We start from the raw sequence: 19,414 nt of genomic DNA, 5'->3' as shown, positions 1-19,414 counted from the left end.
AATTAAACCATGAACTGAAATATTTAGAAGCAAAAATGTACCAACGATGGATAGTGCGCTGATTAAATAAAGCACAAAACCGACAGCAAGGTAAGTCGTGGTCAGGGCCTAAGCAAGGAATACAGTACAAATGAAAATCCTTATGAGGTATTTGCTTCCTACAAGTAATACAATTATTAACTTTTACTGACATCGGTAAGGAGCAATAAAACGTTTCCCCAACGGGGTACTTAGCTTTTAGTTGAAGACTTCGGTTCTGAAACTCTAAAACGAAAATTTCAGGAGTCGGCAGACCGGCACTTGCGAACTGCTTCTGCTTCGGGCACCGCGCTTCAAGAAAGACTGATGTAATGGCATCGGCTGCATGTTTTATACCCCTGAGGAGCTGACGTCATGGAAGAAGGGACAGCAACCGATGCAGGACCCAAGACTTTGCTAATGAGGCCGACTGAGGGCAACCTGCCAGCAGATTAACCAAATGTAATGACTGCAACAGTGAAACACGAAGAACATCTGGTTTTAGCACTTCACGGGACAGCACATGAATAACAAGTGGAAATAAGTTTGATCTAGAGGATGAAGAATGACACCCTAGAAAGTAGGAATTTCCTCCCACTACACCTCACAGCAAAAGGTTCTCCTGTTCGATTCTCGGCTTTAGCGCCTTCTGTGGTGAGTCTGCATGTCCTCCCCATGGTCGAGTGGCGTTCGCAAGACATGCGTGAATGGGCATGCATTTGTTGAAGGTTGGGCATCGGGCTGGCACCTTGGCACCATAAAAATCGACTGCCAATCATTAACGGACCGGAGTTCCGCTGTGGCGACCCCTAACCGGGAAAAGCCAAAAGAAAAAGAACAATCATCTGTAATCTTGAATCTTTCAGACAAATGGGTTCTGATAAATCAGTTGCCAAACAGAAAAATTGAGATTCAGACTTTACAGAAGAAAAAAGGGGCCAGGGTGGGAGGGGGTCACAAGGTCTCTGGAATAGTCATTCAGACTTGGATTGCCCTTTGTTTTGTGAGGTTTTAGACTTCTTTTTGGAACCGCCCCTACCATTTTCTTAAATGACAGTTTACCTGAATTTTGTTGAGACTATTTATGTTTTTTTTTTTTTTTGTCAAAACTGGATGAAGAGATAGAAAATCTCTTGGACAATTTGGAACAGGAGGGCTAAAAAATCTTCAGATTCGCTGTCCCACCGTCACTTTTTGATCACCTCTACAGCCAAGAGGGCCAAACACTAGATTCTCTATCCAAGGGAAAATGTTAGTATATATAGCAGAAGCATAGAACAGGGTAGAGATTAGATGGGTTTGGGCTATAGTAATTTTGGCTGCAGGGGTAAGGAAGGATTTTATTCTGTATAAGGTCCCTAGTTTTTGTTAACAGTCTTTATAGTGGAATTAATATGGTCATTGTAGCGAAGGTTGTTGTCAATTGTAACACCCAGCAGGCAGGTTGTAGTATCAGGCGATATGATAGTTCCATTGTTAGAGGTTAATGTTAAGTGTGGTTGAGGTGACTTGTGAGTAGGAGAAAAGAGCAATAGTTTGGTTTTCTTGGGGTTGAGAAGAAGGCAGTGTTTCGTGAACCAGTTCTCAACACTGTTAAATACTGTTTGGGTGAGGCACTGGAGAGAGGTTATGGTCTTGGCTGAACAAATTAAGGTGGAGTCATCTGCATACTGTATATACAGGTGGCTTGAGAAATACTAGTATGTAGATAATTGATAAACAGAGAAAATAGAAGTGGTCCTAGAATAGAGCCCTGTGGTACTCCAATGTTTACAGAGAGGGATGAAGAAATATGATTCCAGAGAACTGCTTGCTGTCTATCTTGTAGATAGGATATAAACCATTGTAATGCTTGTGGGTCAAGTGATTGGACTTTTAGAATGTTGATAAGTATGGTATGGTTCACCATATCAAATGCTTTTGAAAGGTCTATGAAAAGAGCAGAGGAAAAGTAGTTATTGTTACGATTTTTGTTTACAGAGTCTGAGAAGGATAGCAGAGCAGTTGTTGTACTATGGTAGGGCCTAAAACCATGTTGGCAATTGGCAAGTAGATTATTTTGTAGTAGGTGGTCAAGCAGTTGTCAGTGTATACATTTCTCCATTATTTTAGCTAATGGAGAGAGTAAGGCAACAGGCCGAAAGTTAGAAAGCTCAGTTGAAGACCCACCTTTGTGTAAAGGGATTATATGGGAGATCTTCCACAGAGAAGGGATGGATTTTGCTTTCTGAAATTGTTCTATTTATAAGTATGGAGACTGGGTAGGCTATGGGCTTTAGCTGCGATTTGTAGGTATTCGGCTGGAAGACAGTCTGCGGAGGGGTGCATGGCTTGAGCTTTTGAAGGAGGTTACCAATGAGGGATGTAGGTACTGGGTGTATATGGAAGGTAGGTGATGAGGTATTAGGTGTATTTGATGGGAGGGTGGAGGTGGTAGGTAATGTGTTAGCTAGGGATAGGATGGCTTCAGTAAAATAGTGGTTAAAGGCATCAGGAATCTGGTTAGAGTTATTATGGTCGAAACCTGTAGGGTCAGGAGTTTTAGAGAGTCCTGGTTGAAGAAGTTTGTTAATGCTAGACCAGAATTTTTGGGGGTGTTGATGGTGGGTTTGTTGTAGGTGGAAGTAATAGTCTTTTTTGTCTTTGAGAATGTCCTTCTTAGTTGCATTTCATAACTGTTTAAAGTAGAGGTGATCTGTTGGGTTTCTGGAGGTTCTCCATTTAGCCCAAATTTTATTTCTGAGAAGGATCTTTTGCTTGGTTGCCTTTGTGAGCCAGGGGGCAGTTTTGGTTCTTATGCGGGAAGAGCGAGAGGGAGCATGGTAGTCTAGTATTTGGAGAAATCTAGTATTGAAATAGGTTACTGCTTCATCAAGTTCACGATAAAACATAGGAGACCAGTCACATGCTATGAGTTCGTTTTGGAAGCTCTCTGGATTAAAGTATTTTTTGGAGCGGGAGGTTTTAAAAATATTTGCGTTGGGGGTATAAGATTTTTGTTTGATGATGTAGGTTAGCATGTGGTCACTCATATCATCTGGGAGTGTTCCTGGCTTATAAGAATCAATATGACTATTTAGAAGGATCCAGTCTAAGATGGTTTCTTTATTGTTTTGTTTATGGATTCTAGTAGGAGTGGTTATTGTTTGTGTAAATCCATAGAGATGTATGTGGTTGGTAGGATTGGGAGAATTACATGTTTTCCAGTCTATGTTAAAGTCTCCTAAGATAATGGTTTCTTGGGGTAGGTGGTAAGTGAGGTAACTAAGTAAGTTTTCTAGAGTATTGATGTTATTTCCAGGGGGGGGGGTAAGTGCAGATTATATAGATAGATTATTGATTTGTAGTTTTGCAGTGAGGGTTTCTGAGTTGGGAACTAAGGGAAGTGACAAATTGGAGGGTGAAAGTTGTAGTTCAGATTTATACAAAATGGCTACTCCACCACCCTTTTTGGTGCTGCGATCACATCTCAGGATGTTATATCCTGGAGGGGTGATTTCCTGGTCGAGAGTACAGGGCTTTATCCATGTTTCAGAAAGACAGAGACTATCAAATGAGTGAACATCTAGGGGTGCATGTAGGTGGGAAGTTTTATTGTTAATGCTGCGGATGTTAAGGTGAGCTATTAGGAGGGAGTTAGGTGGTCTATTTGGTGTAAAGATATTTGAAGTAGTTAGGTTGAGGGACTTTTTGGTAATGTCAGTATTAGGGCCTGGGTTAGGATGAATGTCACCATCTAGTAGTGGATGTGGTTGCGGATAGTGTATAAACTTACAGATTTTATCATAATAATTTGTGTTTTTCTTGGTAAGAATGTAAGTAATATGGGTAGATCTATGATACTTTGGAAGTATATAAATGGAGGTAGAGGTTATGTTAATATGGTTGAGATAGTTATCGAGAGAGAGTGATAGAGTTCCTTAAAGGGGGTGGAGATGTTCTTGAAGAGAAATATGTTCAAATGAGGTTAATGTGTAAGGTATTGTAAGAGAAGCAAGAGTTGTTGTTAAGAGTAGTATATATGGGTAGAATAATTTATGTGTTGGGTCCATGTGGAGGCATAGATGTGTCATAAGTGAAGGAAGGATAGAGGAGTGAAGTAGATAAGGGAGAAAGGAGGAAAAGTGGTGTGAGATAGCGTAGGTTAAAGGATAAAGGTAATTATAAGTGAAGTAAGATGGATTTAATAGCTTAACTGAAAATAAAAATAAAAGTAATATGGTGCAAGCTAAAAAAGAGGTTAGGGTGTGTTATATAAATAAGGTCAAATTAAGTAATTAAGACGTACAAAAGGTAGTAGGAGGGAGTGCTAAGAGGAAGTGGGTCGTGATTGGCTGAGGAGGAGAAGGGGTGTGGTTACATGAGTATAAGGTTAGTAGTGGGGGTGTGTGGGAATTGGGGGTAGGGTAGGGGAGCGGAGGGAGCCCGTAGGGCGAATGGAGCGGGTAGAGTAAGAAAGCGATTAGTGGCAGCAAAAAAACAATCAGATAACTACCGACTGCTGAGAGCTGCAGGTATGAAGATGTGGGGGGAGGAAAAGCAAGGAAATAAAGGATGTGGAAGTGAAGTAGCACTGACAGGGAGAAGTAAAGTATGAGGAGAGCAAGGATGGCCAAAAGAGGGAACAAGGTCTACTGTGGCGTGCTCGGGGCAACAAGGGAGGGAGAAGAAGAAAGTAAAGGGAGATGTCCTAGTTTAGGGTGCCATCTAGTGGGCAAAGTGGGACAGTACAGTAGAGGTGAGCAGGTAGATATGGAAGATAACAGGGTTTGCGAGGGATCCCGAGGGTAGGAAGGTGCAGGAGACAACACAAAAGGAGGAAACAAAGTAACAAAGAGCAAGAGACAGTCCAAGCAGAGGGAAACAGTGAAAATAGTGAGAGGTGTAGAAGGGAGTAAGGCTGCTAGGTGGTTTGGCTAGGTCGTAAGGTTATATACATACAGTAGGGATAGGCAAATATGCAGTTTTACAGCTAATGTATAAAAACACGTACTTTCTTGCCTCCTGGAGAACAGGGTACTAGGTAGGATGGCAAGTTCTTTGCTTTGGATGAGCTTTGAGGATTTGTTTGCTGGGGGTCCTTCCACCGATTAATTAGATTCTTAAATATTCAACTGTTAGGTAGTAGTTTCAAGCCTGGAGTGGTAGGGACAGGAAAATGTAGAGGGAATTAGAAAAAATGAAAAGCAGTCCTAAAATAGTTAATGGCATAGAGAACACAAATAATGCAGTGCCTACTCACAGTTATGGCTAATCACTTGGAAGGTACTGCCAGGTAACTAAGCATACTACTATTGCATAATATGTATCAGTTAATAGTACAGAGTATCATATAAGAGACAAGTTTAAAACAGTTTCGAAGCAGTCACACTACAATGCTTTTTTAAAAAGAAAACCTGGTTATAGCAGTAGTATAGCGAACTATAACAGCACTTCAAATGCAATACAATAGCAGTGAAATGGCAATCTAAGCACAGTTATAAACATAGAACAAATAGCATGGTTGCCACAGCAGAATTTAAACAGTATGCATAGATATTGCTACTAGGTCCAATCTAGTGAAACAGGGTCACCAGGGTGTTGTAGGCACAGCCTCCACACAATAAGCAACACTGGAGTCGGGGTAGAATTTGTGCGGGAATGCAAGGAATCCTTCAGTCCTGACACCGAACTAGGCTAAATATAATAAAAGGATATCAAGCGTCCTAAAAACAAATTGCGTGACTTAAAACAATTAGCACTAAGTATCACTATGATTACAAATGGGAAACTAATTGTTATGCAGCCATAGAAAACGCTACAAAGAGGAGACGCAGACTTATGTAGGACGTTGAAAAACACTTCAAATTAAATGTGTTGTCAACATTAGCATTTGCAACCCTCAGCTATTCCGGCAAAGATATGAAACATTGTGTTACGTAGCACATAGAGAACATTATGAAATTAATGATGTTGCTTCATACTCAATTACCCTAAAACCGTCCTCAACATTTGAGTACCCTTTGTTTTAACAACTGCTTCAGATCCATGTCCAATTTTCTCACCTATGTGTATTCTGATCTTTCACTAAACTCTGCACAATGCCCACTTTATTTACCTCACTGGTCCCTGCCTATTTGATGATCTTACATTTTTAGCTTCTGTGTTCTCTTTGTCCATTAAACATTTTAACCTCCATTAATTCCACTTACTTAAAGCTCTACTAGACTGTGTATTTATCTGCAATAAAACTCATTGGAAGCCTTGATTCTACTTATTTGATTAGCACATACCTGAATATACAATGTTAGTATTCCAGTAATTAAACGCAGCTATCCAAGCCTCGTACTCATGTCCAGTCCACTGACGAAGGATATCTAATGATGCTGCAGATTCACTGACCGATACCAGGCTCAGACAACCCTTTGAGTCACTGCTGATGAGCTGTACTGGTTGCACACTGAAAAATAACAAACAGATATTAAGAAATGCTCTAAAATAAAGCATAAACTGGGAAAACTCAGTAAATCAGGAAACATGGGCTTAAAGTGACTCTCAAACATATACATTAAGTTCGGTGTTAATCATTCTCCACACAGTTGCATCATGATATCAGCTGTAAAGCACTGGAAGAAATATCCATTTTATGGCTCAAAAGTAGACTGCTGCCCATGCAGGTGGCTCTTGCATTTCTCGATTTAAAATGTGAATCTCAATAACAGCCTATAAATCCCAATATATCAAAATCAGCTGATTACTGGCATCTGAAAACCCTGAAATGCAAGAATTTCTGAAGGATGTTTGCTACTTGTTTTAGAGAGAAAAATTAAGCATCCCACATGTGTACCAGTTTTCAAAAACGTTGAGGTATAGCATAAGAAGCACAAGTCTCTTGAATTTCCAATTGCTTTCTTTCATCTTTACCAAAAATAAAAACACATAATAGGTGTAAATGTATTATAAAAAAACCCAAAAATCTTCACATTGTTTTCTACAGTTTTTTATGCCAAGATCAGTACAAAAACCACATCACAAAGATGACAGTGCTAAAAACAATATTCAGAATTAGTGGTAGGAGTCAAGGATTTGCAGACCTTCCTTAAAAACACCTGCAATATAGTTTCATAGGTTGGTACTAGGCAATTGGCCCTAGGGCCTATACAAGCCTAGCCATAACAATTCCCTGGATATTTCTTCCCACAATATTTACTTCCCTGGACCCCTGTCTAGCAGGGCAACTGACATGATCCCAGAGGTGAATTTCCTATCTTCCATCCAATCGTCAAGGTTCCTTTTGAACAGGGCCAAGGAGGTGCTCTGCTTGACATGTATGGGCAGTCTATTCCAGAGTATGGGGAGTTTCTGGTTCAGGAACCAATCCCTCCAGCAGGTTTTGTTCATTGTGATGACATGATTTAGATCCCTGGAGTGTGTGGCTCCGAGGGATTGGGATTAGAGTTTGACATGGCCTTGTATGTTAAGCAGAGATCACCTCTGAGTAGACAATATGCCACAGAGTATAGCTGGAGTTTTTTTTTAGACCGTCAGCATCTGCTTTAGGTCTGTGATTCTTTAGGCGAAGTATTTCTACGGCCTTTCCAGCTGTTGCAGATGTCTTATGAGGAACATACCAAACGGGGCATTGTACTCTATAATGGGTACAATGAGGGATGAGTACAGTGGGACAATGGCCTCCTTTTTTCTGGATGAAAAGCCCCTAGTGATGAGGTGTGCTACATAGGATTTCCTGACTGTTGTGGCGATGTGGTTATCGAAGGTGAGACCACTGTCCACCTGTGTCCTTAAGTCTCGTCACACCTTCGGTGTTTAGTGTACTGCCACCTATGTGGTAGTTCATGGTACATATTTTTTCCCAAAGGGGATAAAATACAGTTGTGTACACTTGCCATAAATGTAGATGTTCGAGTGTATTCACTGTTGCAGTCATCACATTTGGGTTATCTGCCTGCAGGTAGTTCTCAGTCAGCCTGAATACCAGAGCCTTGGGATTTCTGCATCGGATGCTGTTGCTTTTTCCATGACGTCAGGGGTATAAAACATGCAGCTAACGCCATTACATCAGTTTTTCTTGGCCCAGATGTCAGGTGCTCCAAAAATAGGAAGCAATTTCATGGTATAGAACACCCCCAGCAAAAAGCAATTACACATGATATAAGATATGACAAACAAAAAAGGATAGGTAGAAGTAAAGAGAAGACAGGGGGCTTGAGGGAGGGTATCCAGGACTGCAACAGTGAATACACTCTAACATCTACATTTACGTTAAGTGTACACAACTGTAATATGTTCTTCATGTTTCACTGTTGCAGTCATCATATTTGGGTTGATTCCCAAAGCTAATGAAGGATGGAGGTAGTTAAGAAACATTGGGGCTGGCAATCAGGCCCTCTAAGACTGCTGTGGCAAATCCAGCTCTGGATTTAGAAAAGATAGGTATGTGGTAATGCTTGGTGAAAATGTGTACAGAGCTCCAGGTTGCAGCTTGCAGGATGTCCCTGGTAGGAATGCTGTAGAGGTTGATGTAGCCCTAGTGGAATGTGTTCTGATCCCCTGTGGGGCAGGTTTTCCATGGTGTTTGTAGCATAAATGGATGCAGTGTGCTATCCATTTAGAAATGGTTTGCTTTTAAATGGCCTTGCCCTCTGCTCTTGCAGCAAAGCTGACTAGCAGCTGGTCAGATTTTCTGAAAGGCTTAGTTCTGTCAAGATAGAATCTGAGCTGCCTGTGCACGTCCAGGGAGTGCTCAATTATTTCCCCTTTATTCCGAGGATTAGGGAAAAAGGCTGGCAAATGAATGGATTAGTTCAAAGCCACACTGGATACCACCTTGGGCATGATGGGTTAGTCCTGAGGGAAACCTTGTCCGCATGGAAGATAATGAAGGGTTCCACGGCCATAAGGGCCTGCAATTCAGACATTCTTCTTGCTGAAGTGACGGCTAGAAGTAAAGCTGTCTTCCATGAGAGGAATTTTAACTCTGCTGTGACAGCAGGATCAAAGGGCGGAAGGGTGAGCTTTTCCAATACAAAGTTATGGTCCCAGGCAAGAGAGGGAGCTCTCCTTGGGGGGGGGGGGGGGTCTTAAATTTTTGGCTCCTCTCAGGAACTGTTTGACCAGAGGATGACAGAAAAGAGGTGGCTCAGTATTATACTGAGCTGAGATGGGAGAGGCAATGAATCTTGATTGAAGAGAAGGACAGGCCTTTGTGGAGCATTTCTGTTAAGTAATCTAGTATACGAGGTAAGTTGGGCACAGTTGTGTCCATTCCCTGAGACTCACTCCAGGAGCAGTATCTTTTCCAAATTTCTGAATAGGATATTCTAGTACTAGGCCTCCTTGCCTCAAGAATGACCTCCAGCACCTGCTTACTGAGAGTTGCTGGGGAAGAATTCAGGGGATGAGCTAGGCTGCTAGGTTCAGGGTCTGTAGCTGAGGGTGCAGAATCTGGTCCGCCTGCTGGGACAACAGGGAAGGAGTCTGAGGCAGGTACCATGGTGGCAGCACTGTCAGACTGCTTAAAAGAGGGTACCAGTGCTGGTGTGGCCATCCTGGTGCAATCAGGATTGTCCTTGGCTTGTCCAGTTTGATTTTTAGTAGAACCTTTGAGAGGTGGGGCAGAGGGGGGAAAGCATAGACTGAGAGGCTTTCCCAGGTGAAGGACAGGGCATCCACTTTCCAAGCTTGGCTGTGGGGAGTTCTGGTGTGATATTTACTCAATTAATATTTCTGAGGGAAAGCAGAAAGGTCCACCTATGGTGCCCCCCCACCTGCTCCTCCAAAGCTTGAATATTTTGGGTTCCAGTTTCCACTCGTGTGGGTCCATGAGATTTTTTGCTTAAATTATTTGCCAGTGAATTTAGTTTGCCTGGCAGGATTTGAGCTTGCAAGTGCAGTTGGATGCTCAAGGCTGTGTTCCACAGAGCCATAGCTACTCTGCAGAGTGGGTAGAAATGAGTTCCCCCCTGCTTGTTTATGTACCACATAACTGTGTTGTTGTTTGTCTTTACCAATAGTTGTCCTGGAAGAATAAGGTCTTTGAAGGCTGTCAGAGCATTCTGTACAGCTAACATTTCTTTTTGAATGATATGCAGGTGCATTTGCCTTGGGTTCCATTTGCCATGAATGCACTGCCTTGCCATGTGAGCCCCCCATGCCTAGTCTGATAAGTCTGTTAGGGTTTGGGCGGCAGGGGGTAGAGTGAAAGGGAGTCCCTTGTTGTGGTTGCAGGCCTCTACCCACCAAAGGAACTCTGTCCTTAGGCAAGGAATTATAGCAATCATTGTTTCCATGTCTTGAGAATGTTGACACCAGAGACTTTTTAGGTACCATTGAAGTTTCCTCATATGCAATCTTGCATATGAAATTAGTAGACTGCAAGAGGCCATGAACCCTAGGGTCTGCAGTATTTTCCTTGCAGATAGCTGGGTTTTGGTGGCCAGTAGATTGAAGTAGTTTGTCAAATAAATTTGTTTCTCTGGAGTGAGGAATGCCATCTGGGAATTTGTGTTCACGCTTGCTCCCAGGAATATAATCTGTTGGCTGGGTACCAGCTGTGATTTCTTTTCCTTGATGGTGTACCCCAGTGAAGTTAGAAGTCATTTTACAAATGCCAGGTGCTGTAGTAGCAAGTCCTGACTGTCCGCCTGAATCAGGCAATCGTCCAAGTATGGGTAAATTTGAATTCCTCTCTGTCTGCAATATGCAATGGCTGGAGCTAGGCATTTTGTGAATACCCTGGGGGCAGTAGATAAGCCAAAGGGAAGTGCAGATAACTGATAGTGCATAGAGCCTGCTCTGTAGCCTAGGTATTTCCTGCAAGATTCCCTTATGGGGATGTGCAGATAAACTTCTTTTAAGACTAGGGTTGCTAGCCAGGAGTCTTGGGCTAGCATAGGAAGCAGCTGTTGGGGAGTTAGCATTTTGAATTTTGGAACCACCAGAAAAGTGTTGAGAATAGACAGATCCAGGATAGAGGGCCAAACAGGAACCAGAAACAGTCTGGAATAAAAGCCTTGTCCCCTTTGTTCTACTGGGACAGATTGAATAGCCTTGATACTGAGAAGAGAAATTACTTGCTTTTGGGCCTCTGCCCACTGGTTTGGGGGAGGTCTGGCCATCCGCTTAGGGTTGGGAGTGAGTAGAAGTGGAATCTGTATTCATGGGAAACAATGTTTTAAGACCCATCTGTCTTGGGTAATGCATTCCTAGTTTTTGGCATGCAGGGCAAGTTTCCCTCCTAAAGGTGCAAGAAGTCGGGCTAGGCTTGGAAGAGTTAAGGACAAGTCATTGTGCAATTTTACCACAGGATGGCGGCTTACTACTCCCTGTTTTGGACGTGGGAGCACTCCACTGCTTAGACCTGATCATAACCTGAGACTGAAGTCTTGGTGGTCTGCTGCCCCTGGGCTTGGACTGAGAAGGCCTAGAAGGGACTAGAAAAGAATGTTTTTTTGAAGGTCAATGTCTACTGAATCTAGGCAGCTGTTCTTGTAAGACATCTTTAACAGTTTGCATAGATTTAGCTTTCTCCTTCATTCTTTTGAAGACTTCTGCTTTATTGCTAAAAAGATGCTCTTGGTTTAAAGGTGCTTCTAGTAATTTTGCTTGGACATGATCTGGCATGTTTTGCTCCTTAAGCCAAGCATGCCTTCTAAGAAGAGCCCCAGTGACAGCAGCCCTGCAAGATGCTTCTAAAGCATCAAACCCACATTGCACCGTAGGTTTACCAAGTTGGTTAGCAGAATGCATTAACTCTTGTAAATCTTTGTGTTCTGCACAGTCAGGAATAAACACCATTTTCTGTTTAATTAGCTCCATAACATGATGCTGGTACTTTAACATATGAAACTGGCAATTTAAAGCCCTAATGGCAAGAGCACCAGAGGTGTATACCTTCTTGCCTCATCTGTCTAAAGCCCTAGAATCCCTGTCCAAAGGGGTAGGATTTTTGGCAGTTGTAGCCTTGATGCCTTTAGGTCCCTGGGAAATGGTCTCTGGATCTGCAGTAGGATTCTTAAAAAGGAATTTGTGGGAGTCTGGTACTCTATAGTACCGGTCAGGTTTCCCGGGAGCTGGAGGCAAAGTACCAGGGATAAGGCTGGATTCCAAGAAGACATCTACAACTGCCAGAAAGTACAGTTTTGTACCTACCATAAATGTAGATGTCCGAGAGGTATGCATCTGCAGTCCTTACAAATGGGTTGTCCTGGCCTCAGGCAGCCCTTCGGTCAGCCGGATTCCAAAGTCTGGGTCTGGCCTCGGCTGATGTCGCACTTCACCCGACGTCATAGCTGCAGTTCAGCGGGTATAAAGGCATCAGCCAACGCCATTTTCCTCAGTGTTTCTTGCCCCAGATGCCAGGTGCCCTCTAGGAAGGCTAAATTTGGATAAATGCAAATGTTTCCAAACAATAGAGAGCAAATAGAAATAAACATGTATATACATATATACAAACAAATACACCATAATAGATTCCCCCAGCTAGCTACAAGATGGGCAAATACCCTAGGAGTACCACAGAGGGGAAGGAGGGTGGGTAATCCTGACTGCAGATGCATACCTCTCGGACATCTACATTTATGGTAGGTACAAAACTGTACTATGTCCTTCAAGGATGCATCTGCAGTCCTTACAAATGGGTAGAATACCATAGCCAAACTGGGGGAGGGGGCACTAAGGAGGCACAGAGTTTATGGTGTAGTTAAGATCCCTTGCAAAACAGCAGTGGCAAAACCTGCTCGGGATCTGGAGTATAAAGGCAGATTATAATGCTTGGCAAATGTATGCACGAAGCTCCAAGTAGCAGCCTCTAAAATGTCTTTGGTAGCCACTCCTCGTAAGAAAGCTGTAGTAGTGGCTGTAGCCCTTGTGGAATGAGGTCTGATGTTTTCTGGAGTTGCCTTTCCATGAAAAGAGTAACAATCTAATGCAATTTCCTATCCATTTTGAGATTGTTTGTTTTGAAATTGCTTTTCCTTCCATTCCTGTTGCATATGCTACCAGAAGCTGGTCAGTTTTTCTATAGTTCTTGGTTCTGTCCAGGTAGTAGCGCAATTGTCTGTGTACATCCAAGGTATGCAGCAATCTTTCCCCCCTGTTCTGTGGGTTGGGGAAGAATGTTGGTAGGTGTATTGCTTGGTTTAAAGATACTCTGGAGACCACTTTTGGCATAAAGGTAGGATTAGTTCTCATGGACACACTATCCTGATGGAAGATAAGGAAGGGCTATACTGCCATTAATGCCTGTAATTCAGAAACCCTTCTAGCTGAAGTGATTGCAAGCAGGAATGCAGTCTTCCAATACAAGTACTGTAATTCTGCTGTTGCTGCTGGTTCAAAAGGGGGGAGTGTTAACTTTTCTAACACAAAGTTCAAGTCCCATGTAGGCAATGGTGGTTTCCTTGGTGGTTTTACATTTTTAATTCCTCTGAGAAACTGTCTGAGCAGAGGTTGAGAAAAGACTGGAGGATCCATGTTGTATTCTGCTGAAATTGCTGATGCATGAATCTTAATGGAGGAGTAAGACGGACCATTGTGGAAAAGCTCTGCTAAATATTCCAGGATGTTAGCTATGTTTGCCAATGATGCATCTACTCCTTTTGTTGCACTCCAAATGAGATATCTTTTCCATTTTGCTGAATAAGTTTTTCTAGTTGAGGGTCTGCGAGCCTCCAAGATAATGTCTTTAACCCTTGGAGATAAATCTGGGTTATTTTGTCTTATGCAATGTTCCAGGCAGCCAGCTGCAGTGTTTTCAGGTTTGGATGCAGGGTTTTGAAGTTGTTCTGTGTTAACAGTAAGGGAATTAGGGGCAGAGGCCATATTTGTTCCCGAGACATGCTCCTCAGTAATGGGTACCAATGCTGCCTCGGCCAGCCTGGAGCTATCAGAATGATCCTTGGACGGTCCTCTTTGATCTTCAATAGCACCTTGTGCATCAAAGGAAGAGGTGGGAATGCATATGCTGTCAGGTTTTTCCAACTGAAAGATAGGGAGTCCAACTTCCAAGCAAGTGGGTGGTATGCCCTCGTGCAGAATTTTTTCAATTGGTGGTTGTGTGGGGATGCGAATAAGTCTATTTCTGGTAGTCCCCATTTCCCTGTAATGGATTTGAAGATGTCTGGATGTAGCATCCATTCGTGGGCATCCGAGGTAGTTCTGCTTAGGATGTCTGCTAGTATATTTTCTTTTCCTGGTACAAATATTGCTTGTAACTGAATGTTGAAGCTCAGGGCCACATTCCAGAGGTCCATTGCCATCCGGCATAGAGGGTATGAATGTGTGCCTCCCTGTTTGTTGATGTACCACATAACTGTGGTGTTGTCTGTCCTTATCAGCAATTGACCCTGTCAAAGAAATGGTCTGAATGTCTGAATTGCCAGTTTTACTGCCAGCATCTCCTTTTGATTTATGCGTAGGTTCAGCTGGTCTTGAGTCCATAAGCCTTGTATGCACTTGTCCAGCATGTGTGCCCCCCAACCGAGGTCTGAGGCATCCGTTGTGATAGTCTGGCTTGGTTGAGTGCTGTGGAAGGGCAGCCCTTTGTTCGATTGACAGGCCTGAGCCCACCATTGGAATTCTTGCTTCAGGCATGGAATTATTGGAATTTGGGTTTCTAGGCTGTGCTTGTGCTGAGACCATAAATTCCTTAGGTACCATTGTAACTTTCTCATATGTAGTCTGGCATGTGGAATCAATATTATGCAGGATGCCATGTAACCGAGAGCTTGCAGGACTTTCCTTGCTGTTAGCTGGTTCTGCTTTGTTAATGCCATGAAATAGAGAGAAAGGTGCTTCTGTTTTTCTGCTGTGAGGGATGCCATTTGATTTGATGTGTCCAGCTCTGCACCCAAGAAAGTTATCCTTTGGGATGGTATCAGCCTTGACTTTTTTATATTGACTGTGTATCCCAGGGCTTGCAGTAGATGAATGACCTTTTTCAAATCTTTTTCTAATTTGTTTTTGTTGTCCGCTTGTAACAGGCAGTCGTCCAGGTAAGGGTAAATTTGAATTCCCTGAAGCCTGCAATGAGCAATTACTGATGACAGGCATTTCGTGAATACTCTGGGCGCAGTAGATAAGCCAAAGGGCAATGCTGAGAATTGATAATGCTCTGATCCTGCAAGAAATCTGAGGTATCTTCTGCAATTTGGTCGTATGGGGACGTGCAGGTATGCCTCCTTGAGATCTAGAGTTACCAGCCAAGACTCCTTGCCCAGCATGGGAAGAAGCTGCTGTAGGATCAGCATTTTGAATTTTGGAACAATGAGGTATGTGTTTAGAGCGGACAGGTCGAGAATAGGTCTCCATTGGTTTTCTTTTCTTGGTACCAGGAAAAGTCTGGAGTAAAATCCTTGCCCTTGTTCCATAGACGGTACCCTTTCTATAGCTCTCATCCTTAATAAGTGCTGTATTTGTACTAGAGCTTTTGTCTTCTGATTTGGAGGTAGGTTTGGCATTCCTCTCTTCCTTGGTAGAGTATGGAAGTGAAACCTGTAACCTTGGTCTATTGTCTGTAAAATCCATTTGTCTCCTGTGATGTGATGTGATGCCAGTTTACTGAAAATAAGGCTATCTTTCCGCCTAAGGGTGTTTCTAGTTGTTCCCTGGTAGGCGGTCTCAGAGCCAAGTCACTGTGATTGTCCTGTGGAAGTGGTGGTGGCTGGATCTGTGGCAGTACTTCGCTGGTTGTTAGGCTGCCACTGACATCCCCTGTAGGCACCTCTGGATTGACCCCTGCCTCTTGGGTGCCTATTCCTGCCTCTCTGAGCTCTGGAGGTGTCTGGAAAGGACCAATTCTTGGAAGGCCAGTTCCTACTAAACCTTGGAGGCTGGACCTGTAAGAAATCCTCGACTGTCTGGACAGATTTTGCTTTCTCTTCCACCTTCTTCAGCCCCTGCTGTGCAGGGGAGCCAAACAAATTGAGCTTATCCATGGGAGCATCTAGGAGCTTTGATTTAACATGGTCTGGTAAGGACTGCTCTTTTAACCATGCATGCCTTCTGATCACTGTACCAGTCATAGCTGATCTAAAGGAAGCCTCCAGTGCATCATAGCCGCATTTTAAGGAATGATTACTGACCTGCTGAATGTTATGTACCATTTCCTGAACAGATTTTTTGTCTAATGGTTCAGACGAGGACAGTTTTTTTAGTTAACTGATCTAACATAAATTCCTGATACTGAGTCATGTGGAATTGACAGTTTAAGGCCCTATCCGAAAGAGTAGCAGAAGTGTAAACTTTTTTACGCCATCTCTCTAAGGCCCTAGATTCCCTTTCAGAGGGGAGGGGGTTTTTGGCAGAGGTAGCTGCTACAGCCTTGGGTGCCTGGGAGATAGTTTCAGGATCTGCAAAAGGAGCCTTATACAAATGATAATGTGTGTCCGGAACCCTGTAGTACCTGTCGGGCTCAGCAGGGGCCGGAGGAAGAGAATCAGGAGCAGTACAAGCATCATTAAATGCATCATCCACAACAGTGAGTACTGGAGGAATGGCTAAAGGCCTATGCTGTGGCAAATGCAAAAAGGTCCTAAGCCTTTTCCTAGAGTCTGAAAAATCCTGGCCCTGCCATTGAAATTGTTCCCTCATAGCATGCAAGGTTTCCCCAAAAGAAAATTCCTAAGGGCCAGAGGGAGAAGGGATGGAGTCTTCTGCATCAGAGTCCCCCTAAGGAGAATAAGGGCCCTCTGAGGGCTTGTATTATCTGAATCATCAGAGGAGTAATCTGAAGAAACTGGCTCGGGGGCTCTGCTCTAGGCCTCTTCTCTGGAGGTGGGTGAGAGGCCCTGTCAGGGTGAGGTTGGGATCCCCGGATCAAAGAAATGAGATCCTCTGCTAGACTAAGCATTTGAGAACTAGAGCTAGGCCTGTGAGAGGGGGTCTTAGCAGGCACAGTTTTGGTAGATTTTGCCGCTTTAGCCCTGGCAAAAGCCTTAATCGACATGGATGCAGGGGGCCTAGCAGCTCCACGTGCAGGAGTAGATATATCTAAAGGTATAGTATCAGATAAATCCTGTGAACCTGCAAGAGCAGGTGGGATTTCAGTAGCAGATTCAGCCATGCTGGATGAGGCCTCGGTAGGAGGCAAGTTTTCTTGGCGAAGGAAGAACCGTGGACTCTGTTTCAGCCGAAACAGAGACACTCGCGGTTGACAACCACGGTTTCGGCCGAAACCGCGGACCGCGAGTGTCGGTCCTTTTCCTTGCGCTTTTTAGTTAATTGCGAAGTCGGAGTTTCCGATGGCATATTGTAAGCAAAAGCAGAGCCGAAAAACTCCTCAGCAAATTCCGACCGACGTCTAAGCGTCCGTCGGTTGAAAAAAGCACAGGCTAGACGAGCTGCTACATCATGGTCTGGGCCTAAACAAGGTAGGCAGTAAGAGTGGAAATCTTTATGAGGTATTTGTTTCCCACAAGTTAAACAGTTATTCACTTTTTCTGACATCGGCTGAGGCAAGAAAGAGTCCCCAACGGGGTACTTAGCTTTTTAGAAGTCTTCGGTAGTAGTAATCTCTGGTTCTGACCGACCGGCACTTGCTAACAGCTTCTGCTTCGGGCGCCACACGGCAAGAAAGACTGAGGAAAATGGCGTCGGCTGATGCCTTTATACCCGCTGAACTGCAGCTATGACGTCGGGTGAAGTGCGACATCAGCTGAGGCCAGACCCAGACTTTGGAATCCGGCCGACCGAAGGGCTGCCTGAGGCCAGGACAACCCATTTGTAAGGACTGCAGATGAATCCTTGAAGGACATCAGGAGGGATAGCTAGAGGCCTGTGCAGAGACAAGTTTAAAAATTCCTTGAGTCTTTTTGAATTGAGAGAAGTCCTGGCTCTCCCAGCGGAAATGCTCTCTAAGGTTATGCAGGGTTTCCCCAAAAGAAAAATCTTCTGGAGGAGAAGCAGAGGGAATGAAACCCTCTGCATCAGAATCCTCATAGGTAGATGAGGGTATGTTCTGGTAATCAGAAGGATCAGAGATATAAGAATCCTGATCAGAAGAATCAGAAGGAAAATCAGTTCCTGGTCTTTTTGAGGGGGAAGGCTGACTTCCCATAATTAAAGTAATGAGGTCTTCAGCCATTCTAAGCATTTGTTTTTGTGGCATGTGGGCCTGAGAATGCACTTAGGTTGTCACTTTCCTAGGTGTAGTACGAACTTTAGGCCTGAAAAAAATTCTGTATTTTTGGTTTGGGACAAAGTCGTTGGTTTAATATGAAAATCTGAAGGCCTGAATACACCCTCAGAAGTCGGTGCCTGCATAGCGGCTCCGGACCCATACAGGGTAGAGACAACCGCAGGTTCCATAGTCGAAGAAGAATCTTGCGGCATACCGGACTCCGAATGGGTCTCAGTAGAGGCCTGCGAATCTGTAGAAGCAGGTATCAGGGGCTGCGAATGCGCCCAAGTACCAGAGGATTGGTGACTAGCTTAATGGTAGCGTCGTCGGCAGTTTTGGACCTATGCGGTCTGTCTGTCTTTAGCTTTATGTTTTTTCAGAAGATCGGTAGTCGGATGGCTTATCAAAGCCATTTCAGAGTACGGAGATAGAGAGCGAAAGAATTTAGCTACAAAAATTGCCTGATGACGAACAGTCCAGGCGTTGAACAAGGCACAAAACCGACAGCGAGAGACATCGTGGTCTGGGCCTAAACAGGTGACGCAGTAAGAATGAAAATCTCTGTTTTATACCACTGATGACTTGACGTCATGGAAGAAGCGACAGCATCAGATGCAGAAATCCCAAGACTCTAGTATTCAGGCCGACTGAGGGCTACCTGCAGACAGATAACCCAAAAGTGATGACTGCAACAGTGAAACACGAAAAACATCTATACATTTCTTGGCATTAAGCTTGAGCCCATGCCTTTGGCACCAAGCATCTGTTTCTATAAGGCCCTTTTGTAGAATATCCACATCATTTGGGGATTCAATAATGGCTCACAGTTTACAGTCATCTGCGAACTTAGTTAGCCGGAGTCCCTTAGTGTTGGCCTATACTTCAGAGAGGTAGATGCCACACAAGAGCAGTCCCAGGACTGAAACCTGAGGTACTCCACTTGTCACTTGTCTGGAGCTGGATTTGGAGTCGGCTATTTTTAAAGTCTGGGTTCTGTCAGTAAGCCAGTTGGCAACCCAATAAGTGACATAGGGATTTATGCCCAGCTTATTAAGTTAATCTATGATTCCAGAGTGGGGGATAGTGTCAAAGGCCTTGGCGAGGTCCAAATAGGCTGCGTGGACCGCCTTGCAATCGTCCACAGCTCTGGAGACTGATTAGAAGAAGTCAGTCAGGTTCAGTAGACAAGATTGGCCCTTCATGAACCCAAACTGGGTGGGGTCCAGTGTTTGAAGGTTGCCAATGTCTTCGTTTATAAGTTCCATGCCCTTGCAGATC

The 19,414-nt window shown here is 43.8% G+C and overlaps 1 protein-coding gene across 1 annotated transcript in view; it reads right to left on the bottom strand.

Annotated features, from left to right (window-relative positions):
• Positions 1-19,414, bottom strand: part of LOC122796004 (diphthine methyltransferase-like) — a 376,921-nt gene that overhangs the window by 237,459 nt on the left and 120,048 nt on the right. The window contains exon 2 of the mRNA XM_044064484.1: positions 6,291-6,457. Coding sequence (XP_043920419.1) covers positions 6,291-6,457 — 167 coding nt within the window. The remainder of the gene's footprint in view (positions 1-6,290; positions 6,458-19,414) is intronic.

The sequence above is a fragment of the Protopterus annectens genome, chromosome 2.part2 (assembly GCF_019279795.1).
Source record: "Protopterus annectens isolate FY-2018-M chromosome 2.part2, PAN1.0, whole genome shotgun sequence".
Taxonomy (NCBI): Eukaryota; Metazoa; Chordata; order Ceratodontiformes; family Protopteridae; genus Protopterus; species Protopterus annectens.
This window is presented reverse-complemented; position numbering and strand designations above follow the sequence as displayed.